The sequence below is a fragment of the Rhinolophus sinicus genome, chromosome 4 (genome assembly GCF_057876585.1).
Source record: "Rhinolophus sinicus isolate RSI-liver-muscle chromosome 4, RSI-T2T, whole genome shotgun sequence".
Classification (NCBI taxonomy): Eukaryota; Metazoa; Chordata; class Mammalia; order Chiroptera; family Rhinolophidae; genus Rhinolophus; species Rhinolophus sinicus.
In genome coordinates, this window is record NC_142504.1 from 14,061,611 (window position 1) to 14,087,887 (window position 26,277).

General features: G+C 33.9%; 1 protein-coding gene across 8 annotated transcripts in view; it reads right to left on the reverse strand.

Moving 5' to 3' along the window:
• The window catches only part of TAX1BP1 (Tax1 binding protein 1), a 71,599-nt gene that overhangs the window by 10,155 nt on the left and 35,167 nt on the right, over window positions 1-26,277 (reverse strand). For 5 of the 8 annotated variants that reach the window (XM_074340915.2, XM_074340916.2, XM_019726154.3 and 2 more), the window contains 9 exons: window positions 24,765-24,950; window positions 21,713-21,937; window positions 21,023-21,169; window positions 19,602-19,725; window positions 18,285-18,388; window positions 16,130-16,255; window positions 14,921-14,992; window positions 2,498-2,678; window positions 1,959-2,107 (listed from right to left, as the gene is read on the reverse strand). In XM_074340915.2, the coding sequence (XP_074197016.2) occupies window positions 1,959-2,107; window positions 2,498-2,678; window positions 14,921-14,992; window positions 16,130-16,255; window positions 18,285-18,388; window positions 19,602-19,725; window positions 21,023-21,169; window positions 21,713-21,937; window positions 24,765-24,950 (1,314 nt within the window). The remainder of the gene's footprint in view (window positions 1-1,958; window positions 2,108-2,497; window positions 2,679-14,920; window positions 14,993-16,129; window positions 16,256-18,284; window positions 18,389-19,601; window positions 19,726-21,022; window positions 21,170-21,712; window positions 21,938-24,764; window positions 24,951-26,277) is intronic. The other 3 variants (XM_074340918.2, XM_074340917.2, XM_019726158.3) reach the window with 3 other exon arrangements.

The following is a 26,277-nucleotide window of genomic DNA, read 5'->3' on the forward strand; positions in this document are numbered from 1 at the left end:
CTGCTGAGGTTCCAATCCTGGCTGTACCCTTACCAGCTGTGTGATGTGAAGCAAGCCAGTTAAACTGTCTCTCAATAGAGAAGGTAATAGTTCCTACCTCATAGGATTGCTCTGAAGAACAAACGAGTTAATATATTTAAAGAGCTAAGCATTAGCAGGCAAACAGAGCTACAGAACTGTTTGTTGCCATCACCATCATCATCATTCTGTTACAGTTATTGCTACAGCAATTTGGTAAGAGGGAGTCATAAAAGGCTTTTGATCTGAGAGTTGACCAGTTTCTGGTGCAGAAGGGAAGAGATATGGCAGGTGTGTAACTGGAACAGGCTGAGAGAGTGGCCGCCTCAACCCTGACTCTCAGATGCTGGGGCATCTGTTAATCACTCCCAGGACAGAGACCAGAGAAAAAGGACAGGTCAACTCAAATCTGCTTTCTATATCCTAACTTAAATTACTAAAATACTTCATTTGCAAGTGATTTCTTGTTGTTGTAATGACAAGAATTTTTTTAAAAAAACACGCTCTGAATGTACATAAAAACGTGTTTCTGTCTAATGTGAAAAGTCTTCTGATTGCAAAATACAATTACGCAAGGTGTGCCTATTAAGAGCCCTTCTATCTCATTACCAAATCTACGCATGTCAGCAAATGAGCACAAGACTCTAACACTGCTTCTCATGGGTTTGCAGAAGGGCAAAGCACACAGATCAGAAAGAACATTCTGCTAATTAAACTGAAGCAGATGACTACGGAAGAAAAGGACTTGTCACATGTAACATCTGTGCCAAGAATGATCAGATTAAATATGCAAAACGTGAAGTAAAGGTGTGAAAAAGCAGTAAAATGATACTCTAGACCTTAAATAGGCTACAAAAGTTCTGACAGCTTTCCTAATTATTCCCAGTAATGGACATAGAAGGCCAAAAGGCAGGAGAGAGAAACCCATTTTTCTCCATTATGCGTGTTGAGCACTAGGGCTAAAACCATGCCTGTCTGAACACTGATCAGTTTCTGCAAAGGTTAATAGCAATTAAATGCAGCAACTAGATTAAATGAGAAACAGGTCATGATACCACTGTACTTGTAAAGAGCACGGTAAAGCATTTCTTTTAAATTCCTCTTAATGCACAGGAAATCCAAAAAGAGCTACGAGCAAAAGAAACTATTAAATGGTGAAGAAATCTCTTAAATCAAATGAAAATAATGACATGCTACACAAACTAATTCAATTATGATGAGTATTGTGTTGCTGAGAGATTAAATATTAACAATGTCTAAAAGAGTACTTCTCTGAAAAAGAATGATATATATCCACTTCCCTCTTTTTCCAACTAAATAAAGGGTCCACCTTAATATTTAAAGTGGGATATAACTACTAAAATGAAAAGACGCACACTGAAGCATACATAATACTGCCATGAACAATTTGCTTCTTCAAGCCAAGTATATCTACATCAATGGAATACAGTAAATCACTTAGTGATAATTAAGATTAAACCATCTGGGACTACAATTGCTATATATTGTATATTTGAATGTTGCTGAGAGTAGATCTTGTAAGTTCTCATAACAAGGGAGAAAAATTATAACTAAAATGGGTATTAACTAGACTTATGGTGAGCATTTCACAATACATACAAATATCAAATTATTATGTTGTACACCTGAAACTAATGTCAATTATGTCTCATTAACATTTTTTTAAATATTAAACTATCAACATTCTGAGTTCCTTCTCCAAACTTAGTATTTTATGTAAGTACAAATCCTAAAGTATAAATATGAAACATGATTGATTTTCCAAATTTAAATACAAGCAGGTTTTTCCAAAAATGAAGTAAGCCATCATGTATACTCAAAGGCACACACACTCTTTCAACACACACAATAAGCATGTAACTCTCTACGTAAGAAAGAAAATAAATGGGACAGGCTCAGAAAATGGAAATTCAATTTACTTTACTATCCTCAGGGTCTTCTAAACCATCAGGCCGACTAAGGTTTCGAGCAGGCTGGCTGCAGACAACATTATCTTCCAGTCCCCAAGAGGGTACTCTCACAGGTGGCCTTTGGATTTCATCTGGGTAAAAAGCACCATCTGCTCCATCTGAAAAAAAATTTTTTGCAAGGAAAGGGTGAAACCTGGTAGAAAATTAGAATCTCTGTGTATAGCTATGAACAGGATATAAAGGACCATTTTAACACATCAAAAAAAAAAAAAGCCTTTATTTTTTATTATTTTTTTTTTTTTTAAAAAGCCTTTATTTTAAACCCAAGTGATTTTTAAAAATAAGAACTATATGTAATAAGCAAATAGGCTACTCATTCATGATATATCACTTCTGGATGAAGCCAGTTAGTGTTAAACATTAAAACTGCTTGTTATAAAATAATGTTTCTATTAGAGTTGGCTGTACCAGTGATTTTCTAATCCCACAAAGATATAAACAAAAAACTCTACATTCGGCTAATCCCAAACCAAAAATATTTTAATAACCTCTTGTTTCCTGTGTTGCATAAGGATTACCAAATTGCAGAACTAGTTGTGTATCTGGTACAGCAGGAAAAAGACCATTTTGCTCTGAGCATGTGTTGAGACATTGTGAGATCTGAGGACTCTGGGAATTCTGACCTTCCGTTTTCCCTTCTGCTTGATTTTCTAGACTCCTTTGAAGTTCCTAAAATTAACAAAAACAAAGGTGAATAAGTAATCAAATACTTTATAACAAGGGCAGCATTAAACATTTAGACAAAATTTAACAATAAAATTATTTCCCTATTAGTCACCCCCTTATCCAGTTTCACTTCCAGTTACCCATGGTCACCCGCAATCCCAAAAAATCAAATAAAAAAAGTACAGAAATAAACAATTTGTATGTTTTAAATTGCACAAGATGAAATCTCACTCCATCCTATCCTGTCCCTCCTAAGACAGAAATCAGACCTTTCAGTGTATCCACACTGTATACACTGCCCATCCTTAGTCACTTAGTAGCTACCTTGGTTATCAGATCAACCGCTGTGGTAATGCAAGGCCTGTGTTCAAGTCACCCTTATTTTACTTGATAATGGCCCCAAAGTGTAAAAGTAGCTTAAAGTTTACCATAGGTATGTAGGTACAGGAAAAAACTCTATATACAGAGGGTGCCAAAAAAATGTATACACATTTTGAGAAAGGAAAAAACTATTAAAATTGTAATACTCAATATATACAGAAAATGAAAGATGAATACAAGTCACGTTTGACTTCTGCAATTGTAAGAGGTGCTCAAAGTGGTTACCATCAGCGTCCACATACTTCTGATGATGGCGAACTACTGCTTGAGCAACGATGACCAAAGTGTCCCCTTGTATCACTGCACATGCCATTTCAATGTCTTCACATAGTACCATGCATCTCAAATTTATCACGAATGCATGCAAGTGTCAGGCATGTTGAAGGTTGTGTTGCACACTCACGCCTCCATTGCAGTCGGACTTCCACAACATTCTCAAATTTCAAATACCACTTCAAAGTGGTCTTGTGCTCCTCAAACAACCACCTCCATTTTCTCTGACTGTCCTGCCTGTCGCATGGTGACGCTAGCATTCATTTGATTAACACCATCTTTTGAGCGAACGTCACACTACACATTGCTACCGTAATTCAACTTTGAAAATACATAGATAACATCTCTTAAAATGTTTATGCATTTTTGGGGCACCCCTGGTATAATACAGAGTTTGATATTATCTGCAGTTTCAGGCATCCATTGGACTCTTGGAATGTTATACCCTGTGGATTGGGGAAAGGCCTACTGAACATTTAAAGTGTACAGTTGGAAAGGCTGGCTCTCAACTTCTCATAAATGCTTTCTACATATAACTAAATCTGAAAGCAGAATAAAGCCTAATGTACTAATATTTTCAAATTTACTTGTGCCAAGAAAGTATCCTTTTTATTGAGCTAATTGAGGGAAAACTGAATCTCTTACAACTTAGCTATTAATAAAGGTCAAAGGCCAAAAAACCAGCCCAGATTGCTTCCCTAGTAAATTCTATCAAGCATTTAAGAAACTTATTTTTAAAAAATAATTATAAAGGTTGGAAGAAAAAAATACTAATCCTGTATAAATTCTGTCTAATACTAGAGGGGAAAAAAACAAATACTTCTCAATTTACTTCATAGGCCATTATCATCCTGATACCAAAACCAAACAATGACATCACAGGAAAACAACTGAGCTCATCCCTTGTGAATACTGACGCAAAAATCCTTAACTTACTAAGAAATCAAATCCAACAATAGTAAAAAAAAATAATACATCGTGACCAAGTGGGTTTACCACAAGAAAGTAAATTGTTTAACATCCAAAAATCAATGTAATTCACCATGTTCATAGACTAACAGAACAAAACATATATGATCCATTGAAATATTTTACAAAATTCAACAGTCATTCATGATTTAAAAAATAAAAATCTCTGCAAGCAAGAAATAAAAAGGAACTTTCTTCACTTGGTAAGAGGCATATACAAAAACCTACAGTGAACCTTAGTGGTTAAAAACTAAATGACTCTACCTAAAATCAATATTGGCAAGGATGTCTGCTCTCGCCACTTCTATTCAACATTGTAATGGAGATTGTAAACAGCGGAATAAGTCAAGATTAAGATTAAAGCAGACATATTGGAAAGAAGTCAATTGTCTTTATTCACAGATGCCATGATCCTACATGTAGAAAATCCTACAGAATCTACTAAAACTAGGAGAATGAATTTAGTAAGGTTGCAGTATAAGGTCAACATATAAAATCAATTGTATTTGTACATAAAAGCAACAAAATTGAAAAATGAAATTTTTTAAAAATCCATTTATATTAGCATCGATAAAATTAAATACTTAGGAATAATTTCACAAGAGATGTGCAAAGGCCTATACACTAAAAACAACAAACATTAATGAGAGAAATTAAAGAGAGCCTCAACAAATAGAGAAACATACCACATCCATAGACTGGAAAATTTAATATTTTAATGCTATTAATTCTCCCCAAATTGTTCTATTGATTCAATGAAATCCCAATCAAAATCTTACCAGGCGTCTGTATAAACTGACAAGCTGATTCTAAAACACAGTACAAAATACAAAGGTCCTGAACTAGCCCATTTTTTAAAAGCAAAACAAAACTGGAGCTATCAACTAAAACTACAGTTATCAAGAGAATATAGTACTTGCATAAGGATAAGGACATAAATCAGAGGTTGGCAAACTTTTCCCATAAAATGTCTGAGTAGGTATTTTCAGACATACGTTAGCACAGTCAAGCAACTTCATAGAGAGTTTACTCTAAGTTAACACTCCTCTACCATCAAAGATGGTAGGACACAAAGTCTATCACAACTACTCACATCTGCCTTTATTTGCCACCATAAGACAATATCTAAATGAACGGGCATGACTATGTACTAATAAAACTTTATTTACAAAAATAGGCCATAAGACATATTTGGCTTGTAGGCCTTAGTTTGCTGACCCTCAACACAAAGCTGTTTTATTAAAAGAGAATTAAAAAATATACCCATACTTTTAAATTTTCAACAAACGTGCAGACGTAATTCAATGGAAGAAAAAGATGGTCTTTTGACTATATAATGCTAAAAATCTGAATACCTGTATACAAAAAAAATTTGACTACATATCATACCATGCACGAAAATTAATTTTTAAATACATCATAAATCTAAACATAAAGCTAAAACTGTATATATCCACTGACAGAAAAAGTAAAAAATCTTTGCAACCTTGAGTTAGGCAAAATTTTCTTAAGATAGGACACAAATAGCATGAACCATTAAGAAAAATATTGCTAAATCGGACTACTTCAAAGTTAGAAGCTTTTGCTCTTCAAAAGATATTTTTAAAAATGAAAAGCTACAGATTGGAAGAAAATATTTCCAAAATATATGAGAAAGGAATTGTATTTGGTATATATAAAGAACTATTAAAACCAAATAAAAAAGAAAACTCAATTAAAAAATAGGTTAAAAATCTGAACGCTTCATAAAAGAACATATATGAGTATAAATTCTTATTTAAGAATATAAGCACAAGAAAAGATGCTCAGCATCATTAGTCACTGGGAAAATTAAAAATAAAACCACAGTAAGGTAACACCACACCCACTACAATGACTAAAATTAAAACTGACAATACCAAGTGTTGGTAAGGTTATGAAGCAATGGAATGCTCATATACTGTGGTGGAAATGCAAAATGATACAGCCACAAAGACCAATTTGGCTGTTTCTTAAAAACATACACTTACCATATAAGCCAGCAATTCCACTCCTAGATATCTATCTAACTCAAGGAAAATGAAAACATGTCCACAAAAAGACTTGTATGAGAATGTTCATAGCAGCATTATTCCTAATAGCAAAACATTAGAAATGATCTAGAAATGTCCCTCGGCTGGTAAAAGGATTAATGTCCACGAACTATTGGATGGATAAATTCTGTAGCTTGACTGCATTTATTGAAATGCTAGAAAAGGTAAAACTATCTAGTAACAGGAAGTAAATCAGTGGTTGCCTAGGACTGGGGGTATCTGGAGGAGTCGGCTGCAAGTAAGTATGAGGAACTTTGTGCAGTAATGGAAACATCGTTTGAATGTAATGGTAGTTACAGAACTACATATATTTGCCAAAATTCATCAAACTGCACTTAAAATGGGTGAATTTTATTACATGTAAATTGTACTTCATAAAGCTATTATAAAGTATCAACCAGAAATATTAACAAAGCCTGTAAGAGTGAAAGATTTTAACTGTAAAGTAAAATTCAGCTGGTTTTGCTGACTGTCATCCCTTTAGAGATGAGACTCCACGTTAACAAATTTTTATCTATACAAACGACCTTAAAATGAAATAAGTGACATTAAAACTGAGTAAGTCATTTATCTTTGAGAGCAAAACTGGTAAACGTGAAAAATGCAAGTCAATTTAGGTTTGCGAAGAGATATGGGAATTAAAATTTCCTCCTAAGCATGTGAAGAGTACAGAAGACATGTGAAATAACATACTGCAGGACTGATAAGTGAATGATATGACCAGAGCACAGGATGTGTGTTAAAAATAGGAGAGATGTAGCTAAAAAGACAAGGTGAAGGCCAGATGTGCCAAATCTACACATACGGTATACAATTTACTCAATGGGCCTAATGGTTCTTGAATATCAACATGCTCAAACGTAAGGTTAATCTACCAAAGTATACTGGGCATACTTGAAACTAAAACCAAGTGGGAGCAGGGGTGGAGGGTTGTGGAGGGGGCAGCATGACATGGTGAATTGGCATCAGACCTGGATTTTCTCATCAGATCCAGTACTAACAACCCTGAAGAATTTATCTTCTCCAAGCCTCAGAGGACTATTGAAAAATGAGGGGAGTGTTTAGAACACAGCAGACCCTCAAAAGATGGTCCCTCATCTCCTGCCATGACTCAAAAACCCCAAACATGCTATTTAGTAATTCAGAATTGTCAAAGTGGCAATGTGAACAGAGAAAGTAAATTCAAAAAATATTTCAAATATGATTCAAGAAAACTGAAAAAGGGCACCAAAGCAGCAAAAAAGTTAGATTAAAATTCTTCTACAAAAGTTTAAGCATATTAGAGGAATATGGTTAAGTTCTTCTGTAGACAAACAATAAACTACTTAAATGGAGTCAAGGATGTCACCAAAAGATTTATGCATACATTAGTCCAGTCAAGCAACTTCACAGACAGTTGCAACCTAATAAAGAATTTACTCTAAGTTAACATTCCTCTCCTCTACCATCAAAGATGCACTAAATCCCAGCAAGGAGGCGGCAGGGTAAGAAAAGGACCAGGAACAAGAAGCTTTGACTTCTCCTGAGGGAACTGGAGGTCAGGTAACAGAATACAAGGACACGGGCAAGAGAGTTATGGTTGGGTTCTCTGACAAATTGGAAGACTGAACTCTTGACTTAGAGAAGATTCCTACACATGCATTCACAGCACCTGCCAAAGGGGCCATGTTTAGAATTCAGGAGATACCTGAACTTAGATGCGGAAAAACAATTTACATCTTTTCATTAATTGACATTTAGCATTTTCAATTATTAATGTAGACAAAAATAACCACAGCAATAGTTGCAGTACTTTTGAACTTTGTGACCTACAGATATATTCACTTCATGTGAGTCACTGCAGCCATCTCAAAACAGCCTTTATATTCATCAGTACTTTGAAATTATGGTAATTAGATATGCTAAATCTTATTTAACATTTTAATAAAAAAGCACACACTACTACTATCATATCACAAATTTGTTTTAATAGTTTGATAACTATTTCTTATCATTTGTTTCCTTTGTGGTTACTTCATTCATTTAAAAACATTTTCTGAAAATAGACTTCACCAGACTGTCAACTTACCCTTGGCACAAAAACGGTCAAGAACCCCTTGCGAGACCTCCCCTACCTTAAAAGACATTCATAAGTGTAACTATCTTACCTGAGAAAAACAATAGCAACTGATTTGCAATTCTCCTGTAATAAAAAGCCTCTACAATTTAAGAAATAGATCTTGTGAGAAGCCCTCTTTTACAGTTCCAGGGCACAAAAGTTTGCTTAGCTGGTTTGCCTTTGCTGGACAGAGTGCCTACATCTTTTTTTTCTTCAAAATGTCTCACAGTAGCGTAGGTTTTACAAATTACTGGACAAATTAAGGATGCCTCTGCCACTCAAACTGTTAAATGGGAGAAATGATACACTGATCTTATTTGCCACATGCGGATGCCATGAGAGTAAAGAAGAACAGACGTTAAATATTTTGAATTACTTACAACTCTCTGAAAAAGTTGTTCAAGGTATGTAATTCTCATAATCTTTATCCTTTTATAACTTCCAGACGGCCTCTAAGCTATAGCATAAAAGGTAAACAAATGATCATCTATGTGATTTTTATAAGATCAGTTTTTTAGGGTCATTATATAACCATCATGCTATTATAGCATTTAATTAGAGACATCTTCCATTATCCTGTGTGTGGGTGTGTGTGTGTGTGTGTGTGTGTGTGTGTGTGTGTGTGTGTGTAACTCTTCCATTTTCAGATGGAAAGCAGATCATCTGGAAATATAAAATGAGGATTCAAAAAAATCACTAGTCAGGTATCTGATGTTAAGGAACATTTGAAAGAGTTTTAATTCAAAATTTTTTTAATTTTAATTTTTCCTCTGGCAATAGTTAATAAAGTATTTCTCGATATTTTATCACAATTTGCCATTTTGCTTTTGCTTTACTATTTTCTTGACTCATTCCTTTTCAAATTTCTAACAAAGGGTTTATGCAAAATTTATCTGAAATAGTATGAAGACATAGAAATGACAATTCTAAATAGTGGTTTTGGAAAGACACGAAAAAACACTTTAAGCTATTATGGTTCTAAATAAATTTAAATTGGAAGGGTTTTTAATCCCACTTCATAATACTGAAAATATTTTCTAAACATTTTTTTATTATTCTAGGGAGCTAGTTAATTTTTAAAAAACTATAATGAGTTCTTTCATTCACGCATAAGTTCAGTAAATATTTTGAGTATCTATTATGTGGCAGGTACTGTTCTAGGAACTAGGGATTTAGGAATAACCAAAACAAACAAAAATTCCTGCCATATGGAGCTTACATTCTAGAGCAGGTAGAGGGACAACAAACAAAATAAGTAAAATACATATTGTTAGATGGTGATAAACCCACTTTTTAATTTACCCACACAACTAATGCTTCATGATCATTTGGTTCATTCCACGCACGGTGCCTAGGTCTAAGTGTCAGCACTGAACAAAAATGACTTAATCCTAACCTTATAAAGGACTGGGTTAGGGGTGAGGTAAGAGAGAAACACTGGACGAGAAGACAGACATTAAGCAAGGCCTTGGGATAGCACACAGAAATTCTTATAAATACAATCTTTGGAAGTAATATAAAACTATAGTGTCACCAGCAGGAAAATCAAGAGTAACTCAGAAAGACAGGAGGTAGAAAGCAAACTGGCCTACTTCTGCTGCATTTCTTACAGGGCAGGGTATTAGCTGATAAAACTGCTGACTCCAGTACATTTACCAAATGTTTTTATAAGCAAATGATGTAAATTACATTTGCCCCATTAATTTGTTTATTCATTCAACAAATATTTAAAACCAAATATTAGGCACTATACTAGGTCTGCAAATACAGTGGTGAATAAAAATAGACACAATCCCTGTCTTCATGAACCTTACAATTAAGCAGAGGCAGATGTTAGACAAACAAGCACAGAAATAAATATTAATAATAAATTATGGTTAAGTCCTATGAAATAAAAGTGCGGGTCCCAGGTATGTTTAATAGTGCCATCTAATATAGCCTCGGTGGTCGAAGAAGGCCTCTCTAAAGAAGAGCATTTAATCTGGGACTTACGGGTAAGTCAAGAGTGAGAGGAACACATATTGAGAGGGGAAAAATAGGAATTCTGGGATATACTTGAGAAAACTATCACTGGGGGGAGGAGAGAAGGGAATTACCGTGATACTGATGAAGATGGCCATAAAGTAACAATTGCTGATGCTGGGGGAGAAGTACAACAAAGTTCATAATGTTATTCTATTTTCATATATGCTTAAACTCTGCTTTAAAAAAAAACAAAAAGGTTTAACAAAATAACAAAGCCTTGTAGGCAAGAATATTCCTGGCAAAGGACATGAATGACGGGCCTGAGACAAGACAGCAATTGGTGAGTTGCAAGGCCTGAGTGACGAGAACAGTTCTCCAACTGTGGTCCCCAGACCAGCAGCACCATGAACTTGTTAGAAATGCAACATCTCAAGTCCCATCCGAGACCTCCTAAATCAGAAGCTCTGGGAATAGGAACCAGAAACAATACAAGTGGTTTTGATGCAAGTTCAAGTTTGAGAACTACTAAGAGAGACTCTACAGAGGACAGTGAAAAAGGAAATTGTGGCTTAAAATGGAACTAGAGAGATAAATGGAGACCAGTCATATAAAATATAGACTATGTTAAGAATTATGGCTTTTATCCTAAGTGCATGGGAGGCCCATTAAGGAGCTTAAAACAATGGAGTGATCAGCTTTACATTTTCAAAGGTTACCCTGCCTGTGGTTTGAATAACTTTTTACCTGAGTCAAGAATAGAGGCAGGGAGTGACCTTATGGAAGATGGCAGAGCAGGAAGTGTGGCCCCGAGTCCAATAGTCCCCAAGGAACTGAATCCTGACAACCACCACTTGAGTGGGCTTAGGAGTAGATCTACATCTGTAAGACAACTGATCCCCATCTGACACCCTGATTGCAGTCTGGTGAACATCTAAAGCCACACCGGGATTCCTAACTCACAGAAACTGGGAGGTAACAAAAGTTGTTTTAAGCCACTAAATTTGGGGATAATTTGTTACACAGCATAATTAATACACTCACTACATTATATTCCATGTGTGATTTCAGCCATTTATATTACAAAATGTACAAATGGTTATAATCGTGCAGGACTATCTATACCTTTCACTGTCATGTATGAAACTTCAAAATAATATACATAAACATGTAAAATATGTAAAATACAGCTGTTATACATAAATTATATATAATTGACGTATAAATTATATTTTATATGTATTTTATAAATGTACAATATATAAAGTATCTTGATTGCCTCTCTCTAGCATTAGCTAATATCTCTAAGCACAAAATACACTGAGCTAAGTTTCTTATTAAAATAGTGAAAGTAAATTCATATTTTAAAAAGTTGTCTTAAGCATTTGGAATATATATCCAATTTCTTGTAAGATCTGCTTAGATCACTTTAACTTTACAATACACCTGGTCAAAACTCATACCAGAAATAAAAAATTACATTCTTACTCTTCATTTGTGCTCCTATTGCTTTAATTATCTTTAATCCACTGTTTACTTGCAGGTATCTTTTTAACCCATTATCCATTTTGTGTTTTCATATACTAAAAAGGAAAGAGAGGGAGAAAGGGGGGGGGGGGCAAAAGGGGAGAGTGAAGAGAGGGGGGAAGAGAAAACTAATGCCAGGTAACATTTGAACACAATATACGGGGCAGCCTAGGGGGCAAAAAAAAAAAAAAAAAAAATGCAAACAATCTCAAATTCTATTCTTAATAGGTTTCCTTCTCCTAGTGATATGCCTGGAGCAATTCTGAAACTATTTTATGTGGATTATTGGATTTAACAAATGAATAAACGTATTGACATTGTTGGGCACCAGGATTCTCACTGTGGGAGGAGTTTACAAACAGGAAATGAGGAAGGCAAGGAAGAACCCTGAGAAACTGGACTACAACTCATGATTTCTAAAATGTAAATGTTTCCTAGTTCTGTCCATTGAAAAGAATCTAGAAGCAATGAGCACCAGCAATAATGTGCACACCTAGGCCCCATATTTTGGTTTCTAAATACCATTTCTCACTAAAAGGAATCACAACTCCTTAGGGAAGTAACTGATTCCAGAATTGGACCAGAACTTCATTCTTATTTAAAAAAAAAAAAAAAAAAAAAAAGAAAAAAAAAGAAAAACCCTGCCAATTCCAAAGATAAGAAAAGTACAAGATGAGCTAGACTATCTTGCAGGGATAGAAAGAAATTAAGTGCTCAAAAAACAACATCCTCTTCATACTGGGGCATATCAGAAACCAGCTTGAATGTACTCCCCCTCACCAAATACAGAACCAGGTGAACATCAAATTAACAACAGTAACAGATTCTAAGCTACTGACTAAAAAGAGTTCATACTGACGACGGTCAGGTAGGAAGGCAAGTAGGCAGACAGACAGAAGAACACAGACACCCAAATACAAATTAAAAATACATCCACACTGATGTAAAAAATAGATTTGGTCTTTGTTCCCAATTCCTGGCACAGATCTCCTAAAACTCCTTGAATTTATTGAATCATAGGCGTGTCTTCTGTCATTCATAACAAGTCCTTTTAAACTTTAGACCATACTTGAATTCATGCTAACAGGGTGATGACTAGTGGGCCCTAAGACAGTTTCAAAGGAAGGACTGGTCACCAGAAAGACCAAGCACGCACACAATTATACAGTTGGAAATTATACCACTCACCTCACCTCCAGGGATGAGAGAAAAGTTAGAGATTGTGTTAAATCACTTGGCCATTGAATTAATCAATCATTATGTATTGAGACCCCAGATTAAAAACTCTTACAAGGTTCAGGGAAGCTTCCCATTGGTGAAAACATCAATGTACTAAGAGTTCCACATGCTTGGAGAGGGCGTGGAGGCTCTGTGACACCCCCACCCCCACCTTGCCCTATGCATCTCTTCCATTTGGTTGTTCCTGAGTTGTACCCTTTATAACAAAACTTTATTAATACAATGTAATCATAAGTATAGTGTTTTCCTGAGTTCTGTGGGTCTTTCTAGCAAAACACGGTGGGAGGCGGAGCTGAGCCCTTAATTTAGGTCTGCAATAAAGCCACAGAGTTGATGTCAGAGAGGAACAAGGGCAAAGGAAGGTTCTTCCTAATTATAGATGCCAAGGGAAAAACGGAGGAAGTGATGGATTTGAAAAGTCAGAATTTTGCAACTACCACAGTAATGTCATCCAACCTTGAGGTCTATCTAGCACTTGAATGGCTCTTTTACCACGTATCATTTTGTAGTATCATCACTGGTCATTTAAATTACTGATTGGTTCATGAAGATCTTCCAAATGTTCACACATTTCACTAAACAATTTTTTTAAATCGTAGTCTTAATATTACCACCCATCTCATTACAAAAGTCCATAAGCATTGAGAAATATCAAGCTTATGGTAGCAAATACAAGGTTCCCAAAATTCCACTTTTGCTTCAAGACTGACTTTTATCATTGGCAACAAAAATTATCAATTGTTTTTCCTTAAAGTAAAAGGCTCGCTTCACTTTTTTTCAAGTAATGCTTGCCAAATACACCACTCTGAATAACCAAATCTTTCTATTAGTCATTCTTTAAAATACAAATAATGTGCCATAAAAAACAAAGATAGTTCAACTCACAACTCCGACAATGGTACAAATGCTTTACCTTAAGATAACCATCATACATGATTAGGGAAAAGAAGTGCTTTGGAGGTACTTCCCATTTCATCACAAAGAATAAGAAAAAGATGTGTACCCCAAGGACAAGCTTCAATAAAATTATTTTACTCTTTCGTCATCTTAAGCTTTTCTTTTCTTACTGTGAATGCACGGTGGGATGACTACCTACAGTAACTACGAATGCACCTGGATGCCACTGCCTTGCCATATATAAATACGTCAGTTTTCCCACCAGTGCTTTCACACCAAGTGTGCAAGTATAACACAGTGGGGGGGAAAAGCAAATAACACCACAGTATTATGAAGAATTTTATCTTTATAGACTCCTAAAAGGGAATGGGAACCCCCCAAAGGACCACACACCACTTTGAGAAAAGCTACACTACAGAACCTTTTACATTACACAAAGGTATGCTCTGATTGAATGTTAGGTTATGCCATAAATCATTTAACAACTTCTAAAATGTTTCCTATTGCAAAAGAAAACCAGATAAACACATTATATGTAATTTTTAAATTTTTACTGTTTTCCTCAATTTGAACACTGTAAAATTTATTTATTGTTAAATATAAAATATGTAACAGACTAAACTAAGTTTCAACTTTTAAGCATTTTTTCAAATTATGAAGTAAAATATTTAACAAAAAACATTTTCCATCTAAAAGTCTTTAACAGTCTTTTCTTTATTCAACTGTTTTTTGAAAAATCACTCTCACATGAACTGTAAAATCAGTCTCTTTATAAAGTTGTATTATCAGTGTCATATGAAACATTTTTAAAGTGCATTGTTCAATACCTTCTCCCTGGAGAGGTTTTCCAAATGTGATGTCAGACCATTTATTTCTTTCTCTTTCTCTGCCAACTGAAGCTGAAGAAAGAAAGTATAACGAATTTTTTCATTATCTACTCTCTCCTTACACTTAGAGTTTATAGTATTCTATCAAAATAATTGCTATTACCACATCCATGTTTTCCTTGGTTCTTATTCTTTGACATCTCTGAATTACTTATCATTACTGACCAACTTCCCTCGCTCTTAAAACTCATCCCCTAGTTTATATGAAACTACACCAACACTGTCAATCCCCCAGGCTCTGCGTGTCCACTTCTTCACAATTACAAATATGGACCATCAGTAAAATTATCTTAACCTATAATGTGCCACCCTCTCCTGCCCCCATGGGGGAAACCTAAAGTAGTTCTTGGTGTCTTTAAAAATATTACATTTAAAAATCAGGAAAGCAGTTCCTGGTGTCTTTAAAAATATTACATTTAAAAATCAGGTTATAGGTATAATTAGTTATGATTCGCAAAGTTAAATAATTTCGAACTTCCTAGTCTTTAGTCACACACAAAAATATGCAAATTACACATACATATATATCTTAATATATATAAGATTACACTTTATTCCTTAGAGAGAAAAACTCCTTTCTTCTTGATTAGTTAGATAGCCTGCTAATTTTTTTCTCTAATATTCTTACAAATATCATTTAGGCTTGTTTATTGCCTTAGGTTACACTGGCAAAAATATACTCTGCAGTATTTCACTTAGGATCATGAGTAACACACTTTGGTGATAAATTTAAAACTCTTACATAAATTTAAAAAATTACTGATCATATATTATTACATTCCCACAAAAATTTAAAGGCCCTAAAATAATTCTACATACACTGTTTGTTTTAAAGTGAAGAGGATAATAAAATGATCCCTTTCATCTTAAAAACTGAGCACAATTAAAAAATATGATTTTAATAACCGTCTGAATCCACAGAATTAAAGCCACAATGGCAATGCATATGGGTATCCATTTTCTCAGTTAACAGTTAATAAACTATACGCAACATAACTAAATACATAGTACATTTTTATTTATACACAAAAATACTATCCCCATTATCCATATTAAAAATGTACATTAGATTGGTAAAAAAAATTATAGGTAATACATTTTCAAAAGTACTATGTACTATGCTTCAAGTTAAATGAATACTAAACTTACTCTGTAATTGTCCTCTATTTCAGCTAGTTCTAGTTTCACATTTTCAGCAATTTTTACTTGTTCTTTCCATTTCAGCTCCATTTTTGCAAGTTCATCAGCATATTTATTGCATTTTGTTTTCTCATCCTAAACGAAATTAGTAAATTACCAAAAGATTTTAAATCCTTACAGAGCCAATATCTACACAAACATAGATATGTGCTGAATGTTTGTTAAAACACTGTTGTTAACAGTAAAAAACCGAAATAACCAAATGTCTGTCAGTGGAAGACTGAATAAATCATTTTATATCCACATAATGGAATTACCAAAACTGTCATGACACATTCATTGAAAATAGCAAGTTGCAAAAACAGAATATATAGTATTATCCTATTTTTGTTTTAAAAGTCATTTAACACAATTTTATATGATGGCTATGTAGTGTTGTGTAGAAAAATATAAACCAAATTATTAATAGCTCTTATCTCTGGGGATCAAAATCATGATGGTACTTTTTACAATCTTTATTCTTTATTTCTGTGATGCCCTACATAAGATTTCACAGTAACCATGTGTTACTTTTGCAAAGGGAGATAATAAAAATCATATATTTGTAATGCTGTTGTTTCCAGACACTGATAAAACTCTGGGATTTCCAGACCAAGACAATCTCTAGGTTGACTTATCATATGTTGCTTGTCTCTATAACCCAGAAGGTTAAAAGGAAGAAGTTACAAACATGATGAAAAAGTAAATTGCCAATGTCATTTTTAATGTTTTTGTTCAAGATGAAGTTTAAAAATAAGCTTTCAGCAATTTAATAGAGAAGTCTTTGCAACAAATGATGCTGGATCAAATGAATATCCATATTATATATACCATACGTCACACTATGCACAAAAATAAACTTAAAATGGCTAATACATCTATATGTAAAAACTAAGACTATAAAACTTCTAGAAGACAAGATAGGAGAAAAATCTCTGCAAGTTAAATTAGGTGTTTCTTAGAACATAAAAAGTACAAAACATAAAATAAATTGATATTCTGTACTTCATCAAAATTAAAACGTTTTCTAAAAATACCATTAAGGCAATGAAAAGGCAAGCCACAGACTGGAGAAAATATTCACTACACATATATGAGACAAAGGACTTATATCCAGAATAAAGAACACTTACAACTCAGTAAGATGAACAACCCAATTTTTAAAATAGCAAGAGATTTGAACTTTTGCAATAAAAAAGAATTAAGTACAATATAAGCAACAATATGCGTATGTCTCAAAATAATTATGCTGAAAGAGGACAGGAAATAAAGAGTACATACCATAGGATTCCATTTATAGAAACTGTACAAAAGGTAGGCTAATCTTAGTGGCAGAAAGCAAGCTAACAGTTTCCCAGGGATGGGGACAAAGGGAGAGATGAGTTGCAAATGGGCACCAAAAATCTCTGGGGAGTAATGGAAATGTTCATTATCCTGACACTGGTAGTTTCGTGACTATATATGGCAAAACTGATCCAACTGCAGACTTGAAATACATGCAGCTTCTTGGATTTCAACTGCACTTAAACAGTTATAAAAGGAAAGAAAAATGTACCTTGAGGAAGTTTTTAGTTTTGATGGAACATTCAACCTTCCTTTCAATAATACTGTAGAATGAAAATTGTCCCAGAATGGTTTCATACTTAATGAAAAACAGTTTAGTCCCTTAAAACTAACTACTCTGAACTCAGGGAAAACAGTTCTCATCAGCCCTTCCACTGGAAAAAAGACCATCTGAAGCAACATAAATGTTCAATGTTTGATTAAAAGATTACATTAATATTCTTTAGAAGGCCGTAACAAAGTATTTTAAATTATTCTAGAAACCTTGAGCTAATGTATGGACTTCATTCTACAGCTCTAAATATTATCCCTCTCCTCTCCACATGCACAGAGAAACAGACACACACACAAAAATATTTCATGATTTTACACACAGGCCTATATGAAAAGGTACACAAGACAGCCCCCTTTCATCATCTCAACAGTTAAACTGAAATACCAGTATATGGATTTGAAAAAAAAAAAAAAAAATCCTAGGACGCCCCTCAATCAAAACAATAAAGGTAAGCTAAGTCATTACATTTGATAAATCTATCTTTCACTTACAAGGTAGCTAGCTTACCTGTAAGAGTTGTTTACATTTATTATACTTCTCTGTTTTGTCAGCAATTTCTTTGGTCATTTCACAGACTTGCCCCTTTGTTACAATGTCAAAATCTTTCTCGGCTGTAACAAGGCAGAAAATAAGATTATTAAAAATTATTTTGACCCTTATATTAGTTTCCTGTCCAGGCAACTTAAAGGTCAGTATAATGTGAAATATAGTAAATGGAATACTGAAGGAGAAAAACATCTATTTTAAAATGTCTATTCATACACTAAATAAACAAAGGATAATGTAAACTCTAGGTGAGAATTTGTAAATGTCAGTTTGGCCAGAACCAAGTTCACATTCAGTAACAAAAGATCATGATTTTAATTAGCTAAAAATAGTTCTAAAATGGCAAAAAAATTTATATAACTGAATAGACAGGATAGGTAGGAAAGCCATACTCTTTGAGAAAACATTTTAAATCATTTTTCCAGTCCTTCATTACTATTCACTAAGTCTTTACTAAGTAAAACTTCTACAACACCATCTAAGTACTAAAGAGGATGTTCAGAAGCGGAAAACAGTATCCTGTTCTGTAGCGGCAGAACCTAATTAAATATTTACTAGTATAGGAAATTTACAATACATTTAAAAAGTATAAAACATCAATTGCCCCAAACATGACACAAGGAAATATACTTTCATACACTCTACTACTTTCATTATTGCCAAATTGTTAGCATAAGGTGAAAAAAAAAGAAATGAGGACAAATGAAAATCTAGTTAATTCAAATTGCATGTTGTTCATGCACTCACTATGTCTCTCCAATCTGTTCTATAAACTAATAAACTAACATAAAACTTAAAATCCACCAAGTACAACTAATGAGGAAAATACACTATGGCTCCAAAGCAGCTGAAGAAGAGAGATGAGACACACCAAACAGGAGATCTGTAAGTTATTGCCCCCAACAGAACTGTACACTTACAAGTGCCGGAAATGTTTCAAAATTCCATAGATTTAGTGGAATGTTAATTAAAAAATTCAATTCTTGGCTTTTGTCCTACAGCCCAAATGCTGTGCGCATTTGAGTTTACAAAACACCAGCTCATGTAACACTTGTGACTATTCTCATGAAGATAAACACTAGTTCACACTCACGTTTGTACATTCACCACAATGCATGACTTTATCTTACTTTTAGACCCTTACTTTCCTCCCTTTGCCTCCTTTATAAAGATTTCTATAAGCTTCCTAAAATTCTTATTTTAGGAATAAGGCAATATAAATAAGCATAAATACTTTTTATGGCAGGACACTGCACAAAAAGTCGAACAGATATTTACCTGCAGACAGTGGTGGCTTTACACCTGCAGCAGAGGCAGTAGTAGCTGGGTCTGTGTTTATTGAGGCATCATTCACTTTCTGCTGATTCCCAGTTTTCTTTGGGAAGACATTATTGTTATTGGCCTATTCAAAATGTTAACAATAAATGGTTAAATGATTTATATTTCCTTCCTTCAGTAATTGTGTAAATAATACCAAGAAATCCTGAAAACTCCACAAAGCTGCTATTATCCTAAAAGCCAACAAAGACTAAAGTCACACACATCACCTTACATTACAAAAGAGAAAAACATTATGCTTTTCCTTGTGAAATCATCAAAATACCACCAAAACAAGCCATTCACGGAAATCTCACCGGTTTTCTACTACAAAGTCATAGTAACTTAAAGGCCCAAAACCAAATTCCACACGTGGGTCATATTTCCAGCATAATGTTTTTTCACAAAAGCTTTCCTACTTTATCTCATGCATTTCTTGCTTCTTTTGTCTCCTTTCAGATTTCAAAAAAGAAGACTGGGAAAGTATCATCTGTATCATACAATATAATACAAATAAACTTTACTGTGGTATCATTTTCAACTTTAGATTTTATTTTATTATTTATTTTTAATTTTTTTTTTTTTAAATGGGGAACAGTATGTTTCTCCAGGGCCCATCAGCTCCAGATCACTGTCCTTCAATTTAGTTGTGGAGGGCACAGCCCAGCTCCAAGTCCAATTGCTGTTTTCAACCTTTAGTTTCAGGGGGCGCAGACCACCATCCCATGTGGGAATCGAACCAGCAACCTTGTTGTTGAGAGCTTGTGCTCTAAATAACTGAGCCATCCGGCTGCCCTTTTCGACTTTAGATTTTAATTGTTTTTTCATTTCCAAGACTCCATTACATAGCAAGCCTTATATTTAAGTACAATTCGGGGACCCACATTAAAACAAACATCAAAACAGAAAAGTTTCCTTGATTTTATTAAATCTGCCTACCCACTCTCAAATGGAATACCAGTTAATTAGCTAACACTTTTTAACTCTTCCTAATCTAATGGATATAACAGAATGAAAGAACCCAGGACAACTGAGAACCCATCTAAGACCCTGGGAATGATCAATGGTTAACCCCACTGAGGACGGGTCATTGTCACTGAATCTTTAAGTGAAAAACACATTTATAAAGAACATAGAGGGAAATAATTATGAGGGCTTTTTTCCGTTTGTTTGTTTTCCTGCTGCTGCCCTTGCTTCCTTTGTTGGTTCTCCAGCAAATAAAAATTCCAGGTATCATTACAACATTAGGCCAATGACTTGAAATCAAGCAGAGATAAGTTATGTTCAAAAGGCTGATACTTAGAATATGATAAAATTTGATTTACAAACAAAAATATTAATAAGAGAAATATTTCACTTTGTATGAATTCAATTATACTTACTGATTGGTCTGAAAGTTTATTTATTTGTTTTTGGAGCCTCTGGCATTCCTTGAATTTTTCTTTATAATGATCTGCTGCCATCTGAAGACGAAGTTTCAGATCTTCAACTTCTCTTCTCAGTTCGTGTTCCAGCGTATCAGTCTTTTCCTAAGACAGAAATAAACACTTCCTTTAAGAAAAAATAAAAATTTTGTATCTCATAATGCAATAGTAAATCCAATTCATTTTCACTTTTTTCTTTCTGGCTTTTATTTCTTTTGGAGTTTTGGCTACAGATCCACATTAACTCTCCTAATAAATCCAGCTTTATATTTTTAGACTAAGGTTCATTTAAAAAGCTAGAGAAGAGTAATCCACCTCCTGAGGAGCAACTATTACCTGTTAAATAATTAATACCATTTTATGCAGCTAGTAAGAAATTCCAAACAAAGCAATATATACCAGACATCAAAAAGTTTAATTAACAATAGTGAGAGCAATTTAATAATACTTACTGACCATTAGAAATTTGTTTACAGAACTTTTTCTTAAAGCTTACATTACTTGTAACTCAAGAAGTCACAATGATTAAGCAAAATTAATAGAAACTTAAAATTCTGTGATCAGGAATCTAACCAGGTATATTTTAACATAACTCATCCTTATAATGAGTTTTGGGCAAAATGAAAATTCAGAATTAAACTTCTTTACCTGGTCTTTTCTCACAGCACTCCGTTTAAGCTCTGCCACTGCATCAGCTAACTGCTTTTTGACTTTGTCGTTTTCCAGGCGAGCAGTATGCAGATCTGCCATGGTTTTATCTCGCACATTTACAGCATCACTAAGTTCTTTAGTCAGAAAGACAACTTCTTGCCGAGTTGCCTGAATCTGTTCCTCTGCTTTACGAAGTTGCTCCTTTAAAAAAAATGTATCTTCCTGGAAAAAGACAGATAAATATATGACTAAAACATTCAAGTAAAAAACAGAAGCAGAAAAAATTTTTACTCATATTTCAACAGATGCAAATTTTTAAATATTGTTTTTCTATTCATGCCTTAGATGCGATATGCAATTCTATAAAAAACTTAAGATATGACTGTTTCAGAGTCCCCATATAACAACCCTATGCATCGGGTATTGCTACCACTTTATACGTGAGGAAACTGAAGTAAAGGAAGTCAGGCAACATAACCAGTGCTTAATGGTCTAGCTACACTAAGACTCAAATAAAAGCTTTTGTTCCCCAAAATCTCTCCAGCTGAAGTATTGATTCTCATTTTTTAAAATCACCAATAAAAGTAATTTCAAAAACTTCTTTGTAACTCAAAAAATGTACTTTAAGAAAACTACTAAAAAAAACAGTAATACCAATATTTGAATGAGTTTAGGATAATCAGCACATTTACAACTGGACTTAGATAATCTGTAAGTGATACAACCTTTCTCATCCGTTTTTTGCAGATTCATGAACACCTTTAAAAAGTACATGGCTTTTGATCTAGCAATTTTATTTTCATGAGCTTCTAAGGAAAAGTATTAAAGGGTATAAACACAGGTTTATCATTACAAGGATCCATAAATTAAAATAATGAAGTGAAAATGTCTAAAAGTATGAATTTATTATAAATTATGATACATCCTTCACACAATGAAAGCCTACACAGCCACTACAAGCAGTAGTATATATCATACACTCTTGGTGTATTAATTTTTCTGAAAAACGATTTGAAAATAACTGAAAATTTAAACACTTTACATAGCAACTGCACTTGGAGGAATTTATTGTACAGATTTATACATGTGCCTAGATATCTGTACAAGGATGCTTGCTGCAACATGCTTATAATAGCTAAGGATTATACACCACTTAAAACAATTATGTACTATATAGCTGATAAATAAAAGAAGGGACACTACAGAGCTGTTCTAATAAATGAGAAAAGATCAGTATGTGTACTCATATTGCAAGATGCCCAGATAATCCCAAATTTTTTTTAAAGGTTTTGAAACACTATATTCTTGATTTTGTTAAACTATAAATATTACACATTAAAAATTAAAATGTCTATAATGCTGTATCTGGGAAATGAAGGGGATTACTTTCACTTTGTAACCTCATGTACTATTTGAATTATTTTATAACCATGACCTTGTACACTGCTTTTATAATTAAAAAAAAGTTTTAACAATTAGAGAAGTCATTTATCCAGGTATTTCTATACCTACGTTTTTCCTCACAGAAGTCTTTCTTAAATAGGAAAAGGAGATATTTTTAGCATTTTAGTAAATAACAAATAAGTAATCAAATATACTTTTCACCTTTACATTTGTAATCTGCTTCATTAAATATCCCAAAAAGTAACTTGGGTCTTAACCATTAATTCTAAATGTCATGCACATCTGACAGTTTAGGTGTTGAATTAACTTATGTCTGGGTGTATTTAATATTAATAGCAAAATACTGAAAACAACATAATACCCATAAAAGGAATAAATCAATGTAAAGCTACATCATGTAGTATTATTACACAGCCTTTTTTTAACAATTAGGAAGATTTCTCTGAAGTGATATGGAAATGATCTGTAGTTTATGTTGTTAAATGAGAAAAATCACAAGGTGCAAAAGAGTATACACATCCTGGCACCTTTAAGAAAGGGGACTTAGAAGCGTGTGCAGCCAAGTGTGTGCACATAAGCTTATTGTTGCAAAAAGAAACGTAAGAAGGATCAACTGGAAACTAAGGAAAATGTTTACCTATGAATATAGGCAAAAAAGGTTTTTAGGGAAGAGACTGAAGACACCAGAAGTAAATTTTTTATATTATTTTGACTTTTGAATGATGCAACTATTTTATGTATTTCAAAAAAATTAAATCAAAAGGTAAGGATAAGAGCAAATCTTAAAATTAAATACAAACAAGAAATAAACTGAACTGTATGACAAATGTGTTTAACGTTAAAAAATTAATTCTAGTAACTTTTGAACATCGTACCCTACATCCTTAGTGAAATATATTCTAAGAAAAAAGAGTTGCAAAAGATCCTAATTTTATTTAGGAGACTTACTGTTGGAAGTGGCATTGATGTAATAATTCTGAATCTGTTGGTGTGTACAGATGGTTAAAATACAAATATAATACTTTGGGGGGAAAAAAGGGTTCTCATACTGGCAGAAGAGATATATAAATATGGAATAGAGAAAAGCAAGGAAGAACCCTAACGTACTGGATGTGAATATGAGATATCAATATAAAGACTTAAAATGTCTGTCCAATGAAAGTACAAAAAAGCAACAACCCCTAGTAGCAAAAGGATCCAGTTCCTGGTTTCAAAACACCATTCGCTACTGAAAAAACTAGGACTCCTTGGAGAAATGGCTAACACCAGGTCTGGGGCATAATCTAAAGCTGTAATATACAATTGTGCCACAAAACAAGAAGTATTCAAAGACTTAGGGGGACATATCAAAAAGATACAAAAACAGATTTGAAAAGGTCCCCCCTTGGCTAAATATGGAACAATTTGGGTATGAAAAAGAATGATGATGATAATGTATAATACACTGAACATAAAAGAATCTAAAGATCATAATGAAATATTAATCATTATAATCGCCCCTGCCCCCAACTTTTCTGTAAGTTTGAACTTTTTCAATAAAAATTATTGGGCAGGGGGGAGATTAAAAATAGAAACCACCATATTGTATACATTTAATAGAAAAAATATTTTACCATCTTCAAATATATATTGCACAAGTACTTACCTTATTTGAGGTTGTAAGCAAGAAAGTCCTTTGCAGACTATCCTTCTCAGCCAAGCAGAATTGCAGTCTGCCAATCTCTTCTTTGAAATGAGTAATCATGTTTTCTTTGTTCCCATCTAAATTCTTTAAAGTTTGGACCTCTGACAGAAGCTTGGTGTTTTCTATTTCTCTGTTCTTCAAATGGACCTGTAATAGCGCTTGAAAATGTCAAGAATATTCTAACTCCATAACCTATGTTAGTCAAAGTTTAAAATACCACTGTTTACCTCTAACCCAAACATGATTAAGGGAAGGGAAGACTGACTTGACTAGGAATCAGGAGACCCAAGTTCTGCCAAATGACTCGCTAAGCAGAGTAGAACACTGCTTTTCTAAGTTGTTTGTGCTTTTGTTTTTGTTTTTAATTTTCCCACAGAGATTAATTCTAAGGTCTACCAATATTACCTGATCACTAAAGTCTTTTCCTTTAATTTAATGATTTTAAGTTCTCTTTAAAATCACAAATAGATTTGGTTGTTATTTTGGGGAAACAGATTATGTTAAAGACACATTCAGAGATAAAGGCATGACCGGATTCTGGAAAACATCTTAAGCAATTCAATTTTTTTGCTTATGAAGAGTACTATGTCATTTACTTCCTGTGTACCTAAAAATTATTTGCTGATTAATTAATTGAACTATTACTGATTTTCCCAGGAACTTTGGCTGTGGCTATTTATTTGTTCAGATGTACAAATATGGATATACAAACAGATATTTAATCAAATCATATACAGATATACAAATTGTTAGGCCATATTTAGGCCAGGAGCTTCTTAAAAGCCATCTTGTCTTGCTCTGTACTTTATACCCGTTGGCTTGTGTTTGTCCCCTAGGGGCTTATGATCAGCGGGCCTGGGGGCCAAAATGTGGAACCAGAGGGAGTTTGGTCATGCCCCAAAACCCTTTTGTTGTGAGAGACAATGCAACGAAGGGGGAACAGCCTAGTCTACCTCTCCTATAAAACTCCATACCCCTTTTTGCTCAGAGAGGTTACGGTCTTTTCTAGCCTGACCTCCTGCAGCTCAAACACGCCAAATAAACGCCAACAGACCAATTTTGGTCTCCCACGACTCATTCCTCTGGCCATGCCTAACATAAATCAAATTCCGTAACTGAAATTACAAACAGTACACATATCTAGTGTCCACTATAAAGAGTCACCTTGCTTTGGTTAAGAGTACAGAGACATACTTCTTGCACATTATTCTTTAAATGTATGGAATGCTAAAAGACTAATTTCTGTTTACAAGGATAGACTATAGCTCGGGATCTTCTGAAAGGGTCAGCAGTCAAGACCTTTGAAGCAACACTTTACAAACACTACCTAATTTTCATAACCACCAACTCATAAAAGTGTTCTACCAATTCCTCTAAATTCTGATAGGGCAGGCATGGGTCATATGGTCCAACAGGGGCTAAAGGAGAGAGAAAAGGAATCTCTCCGGTTATCATGTGAACAATTTGAATGCCA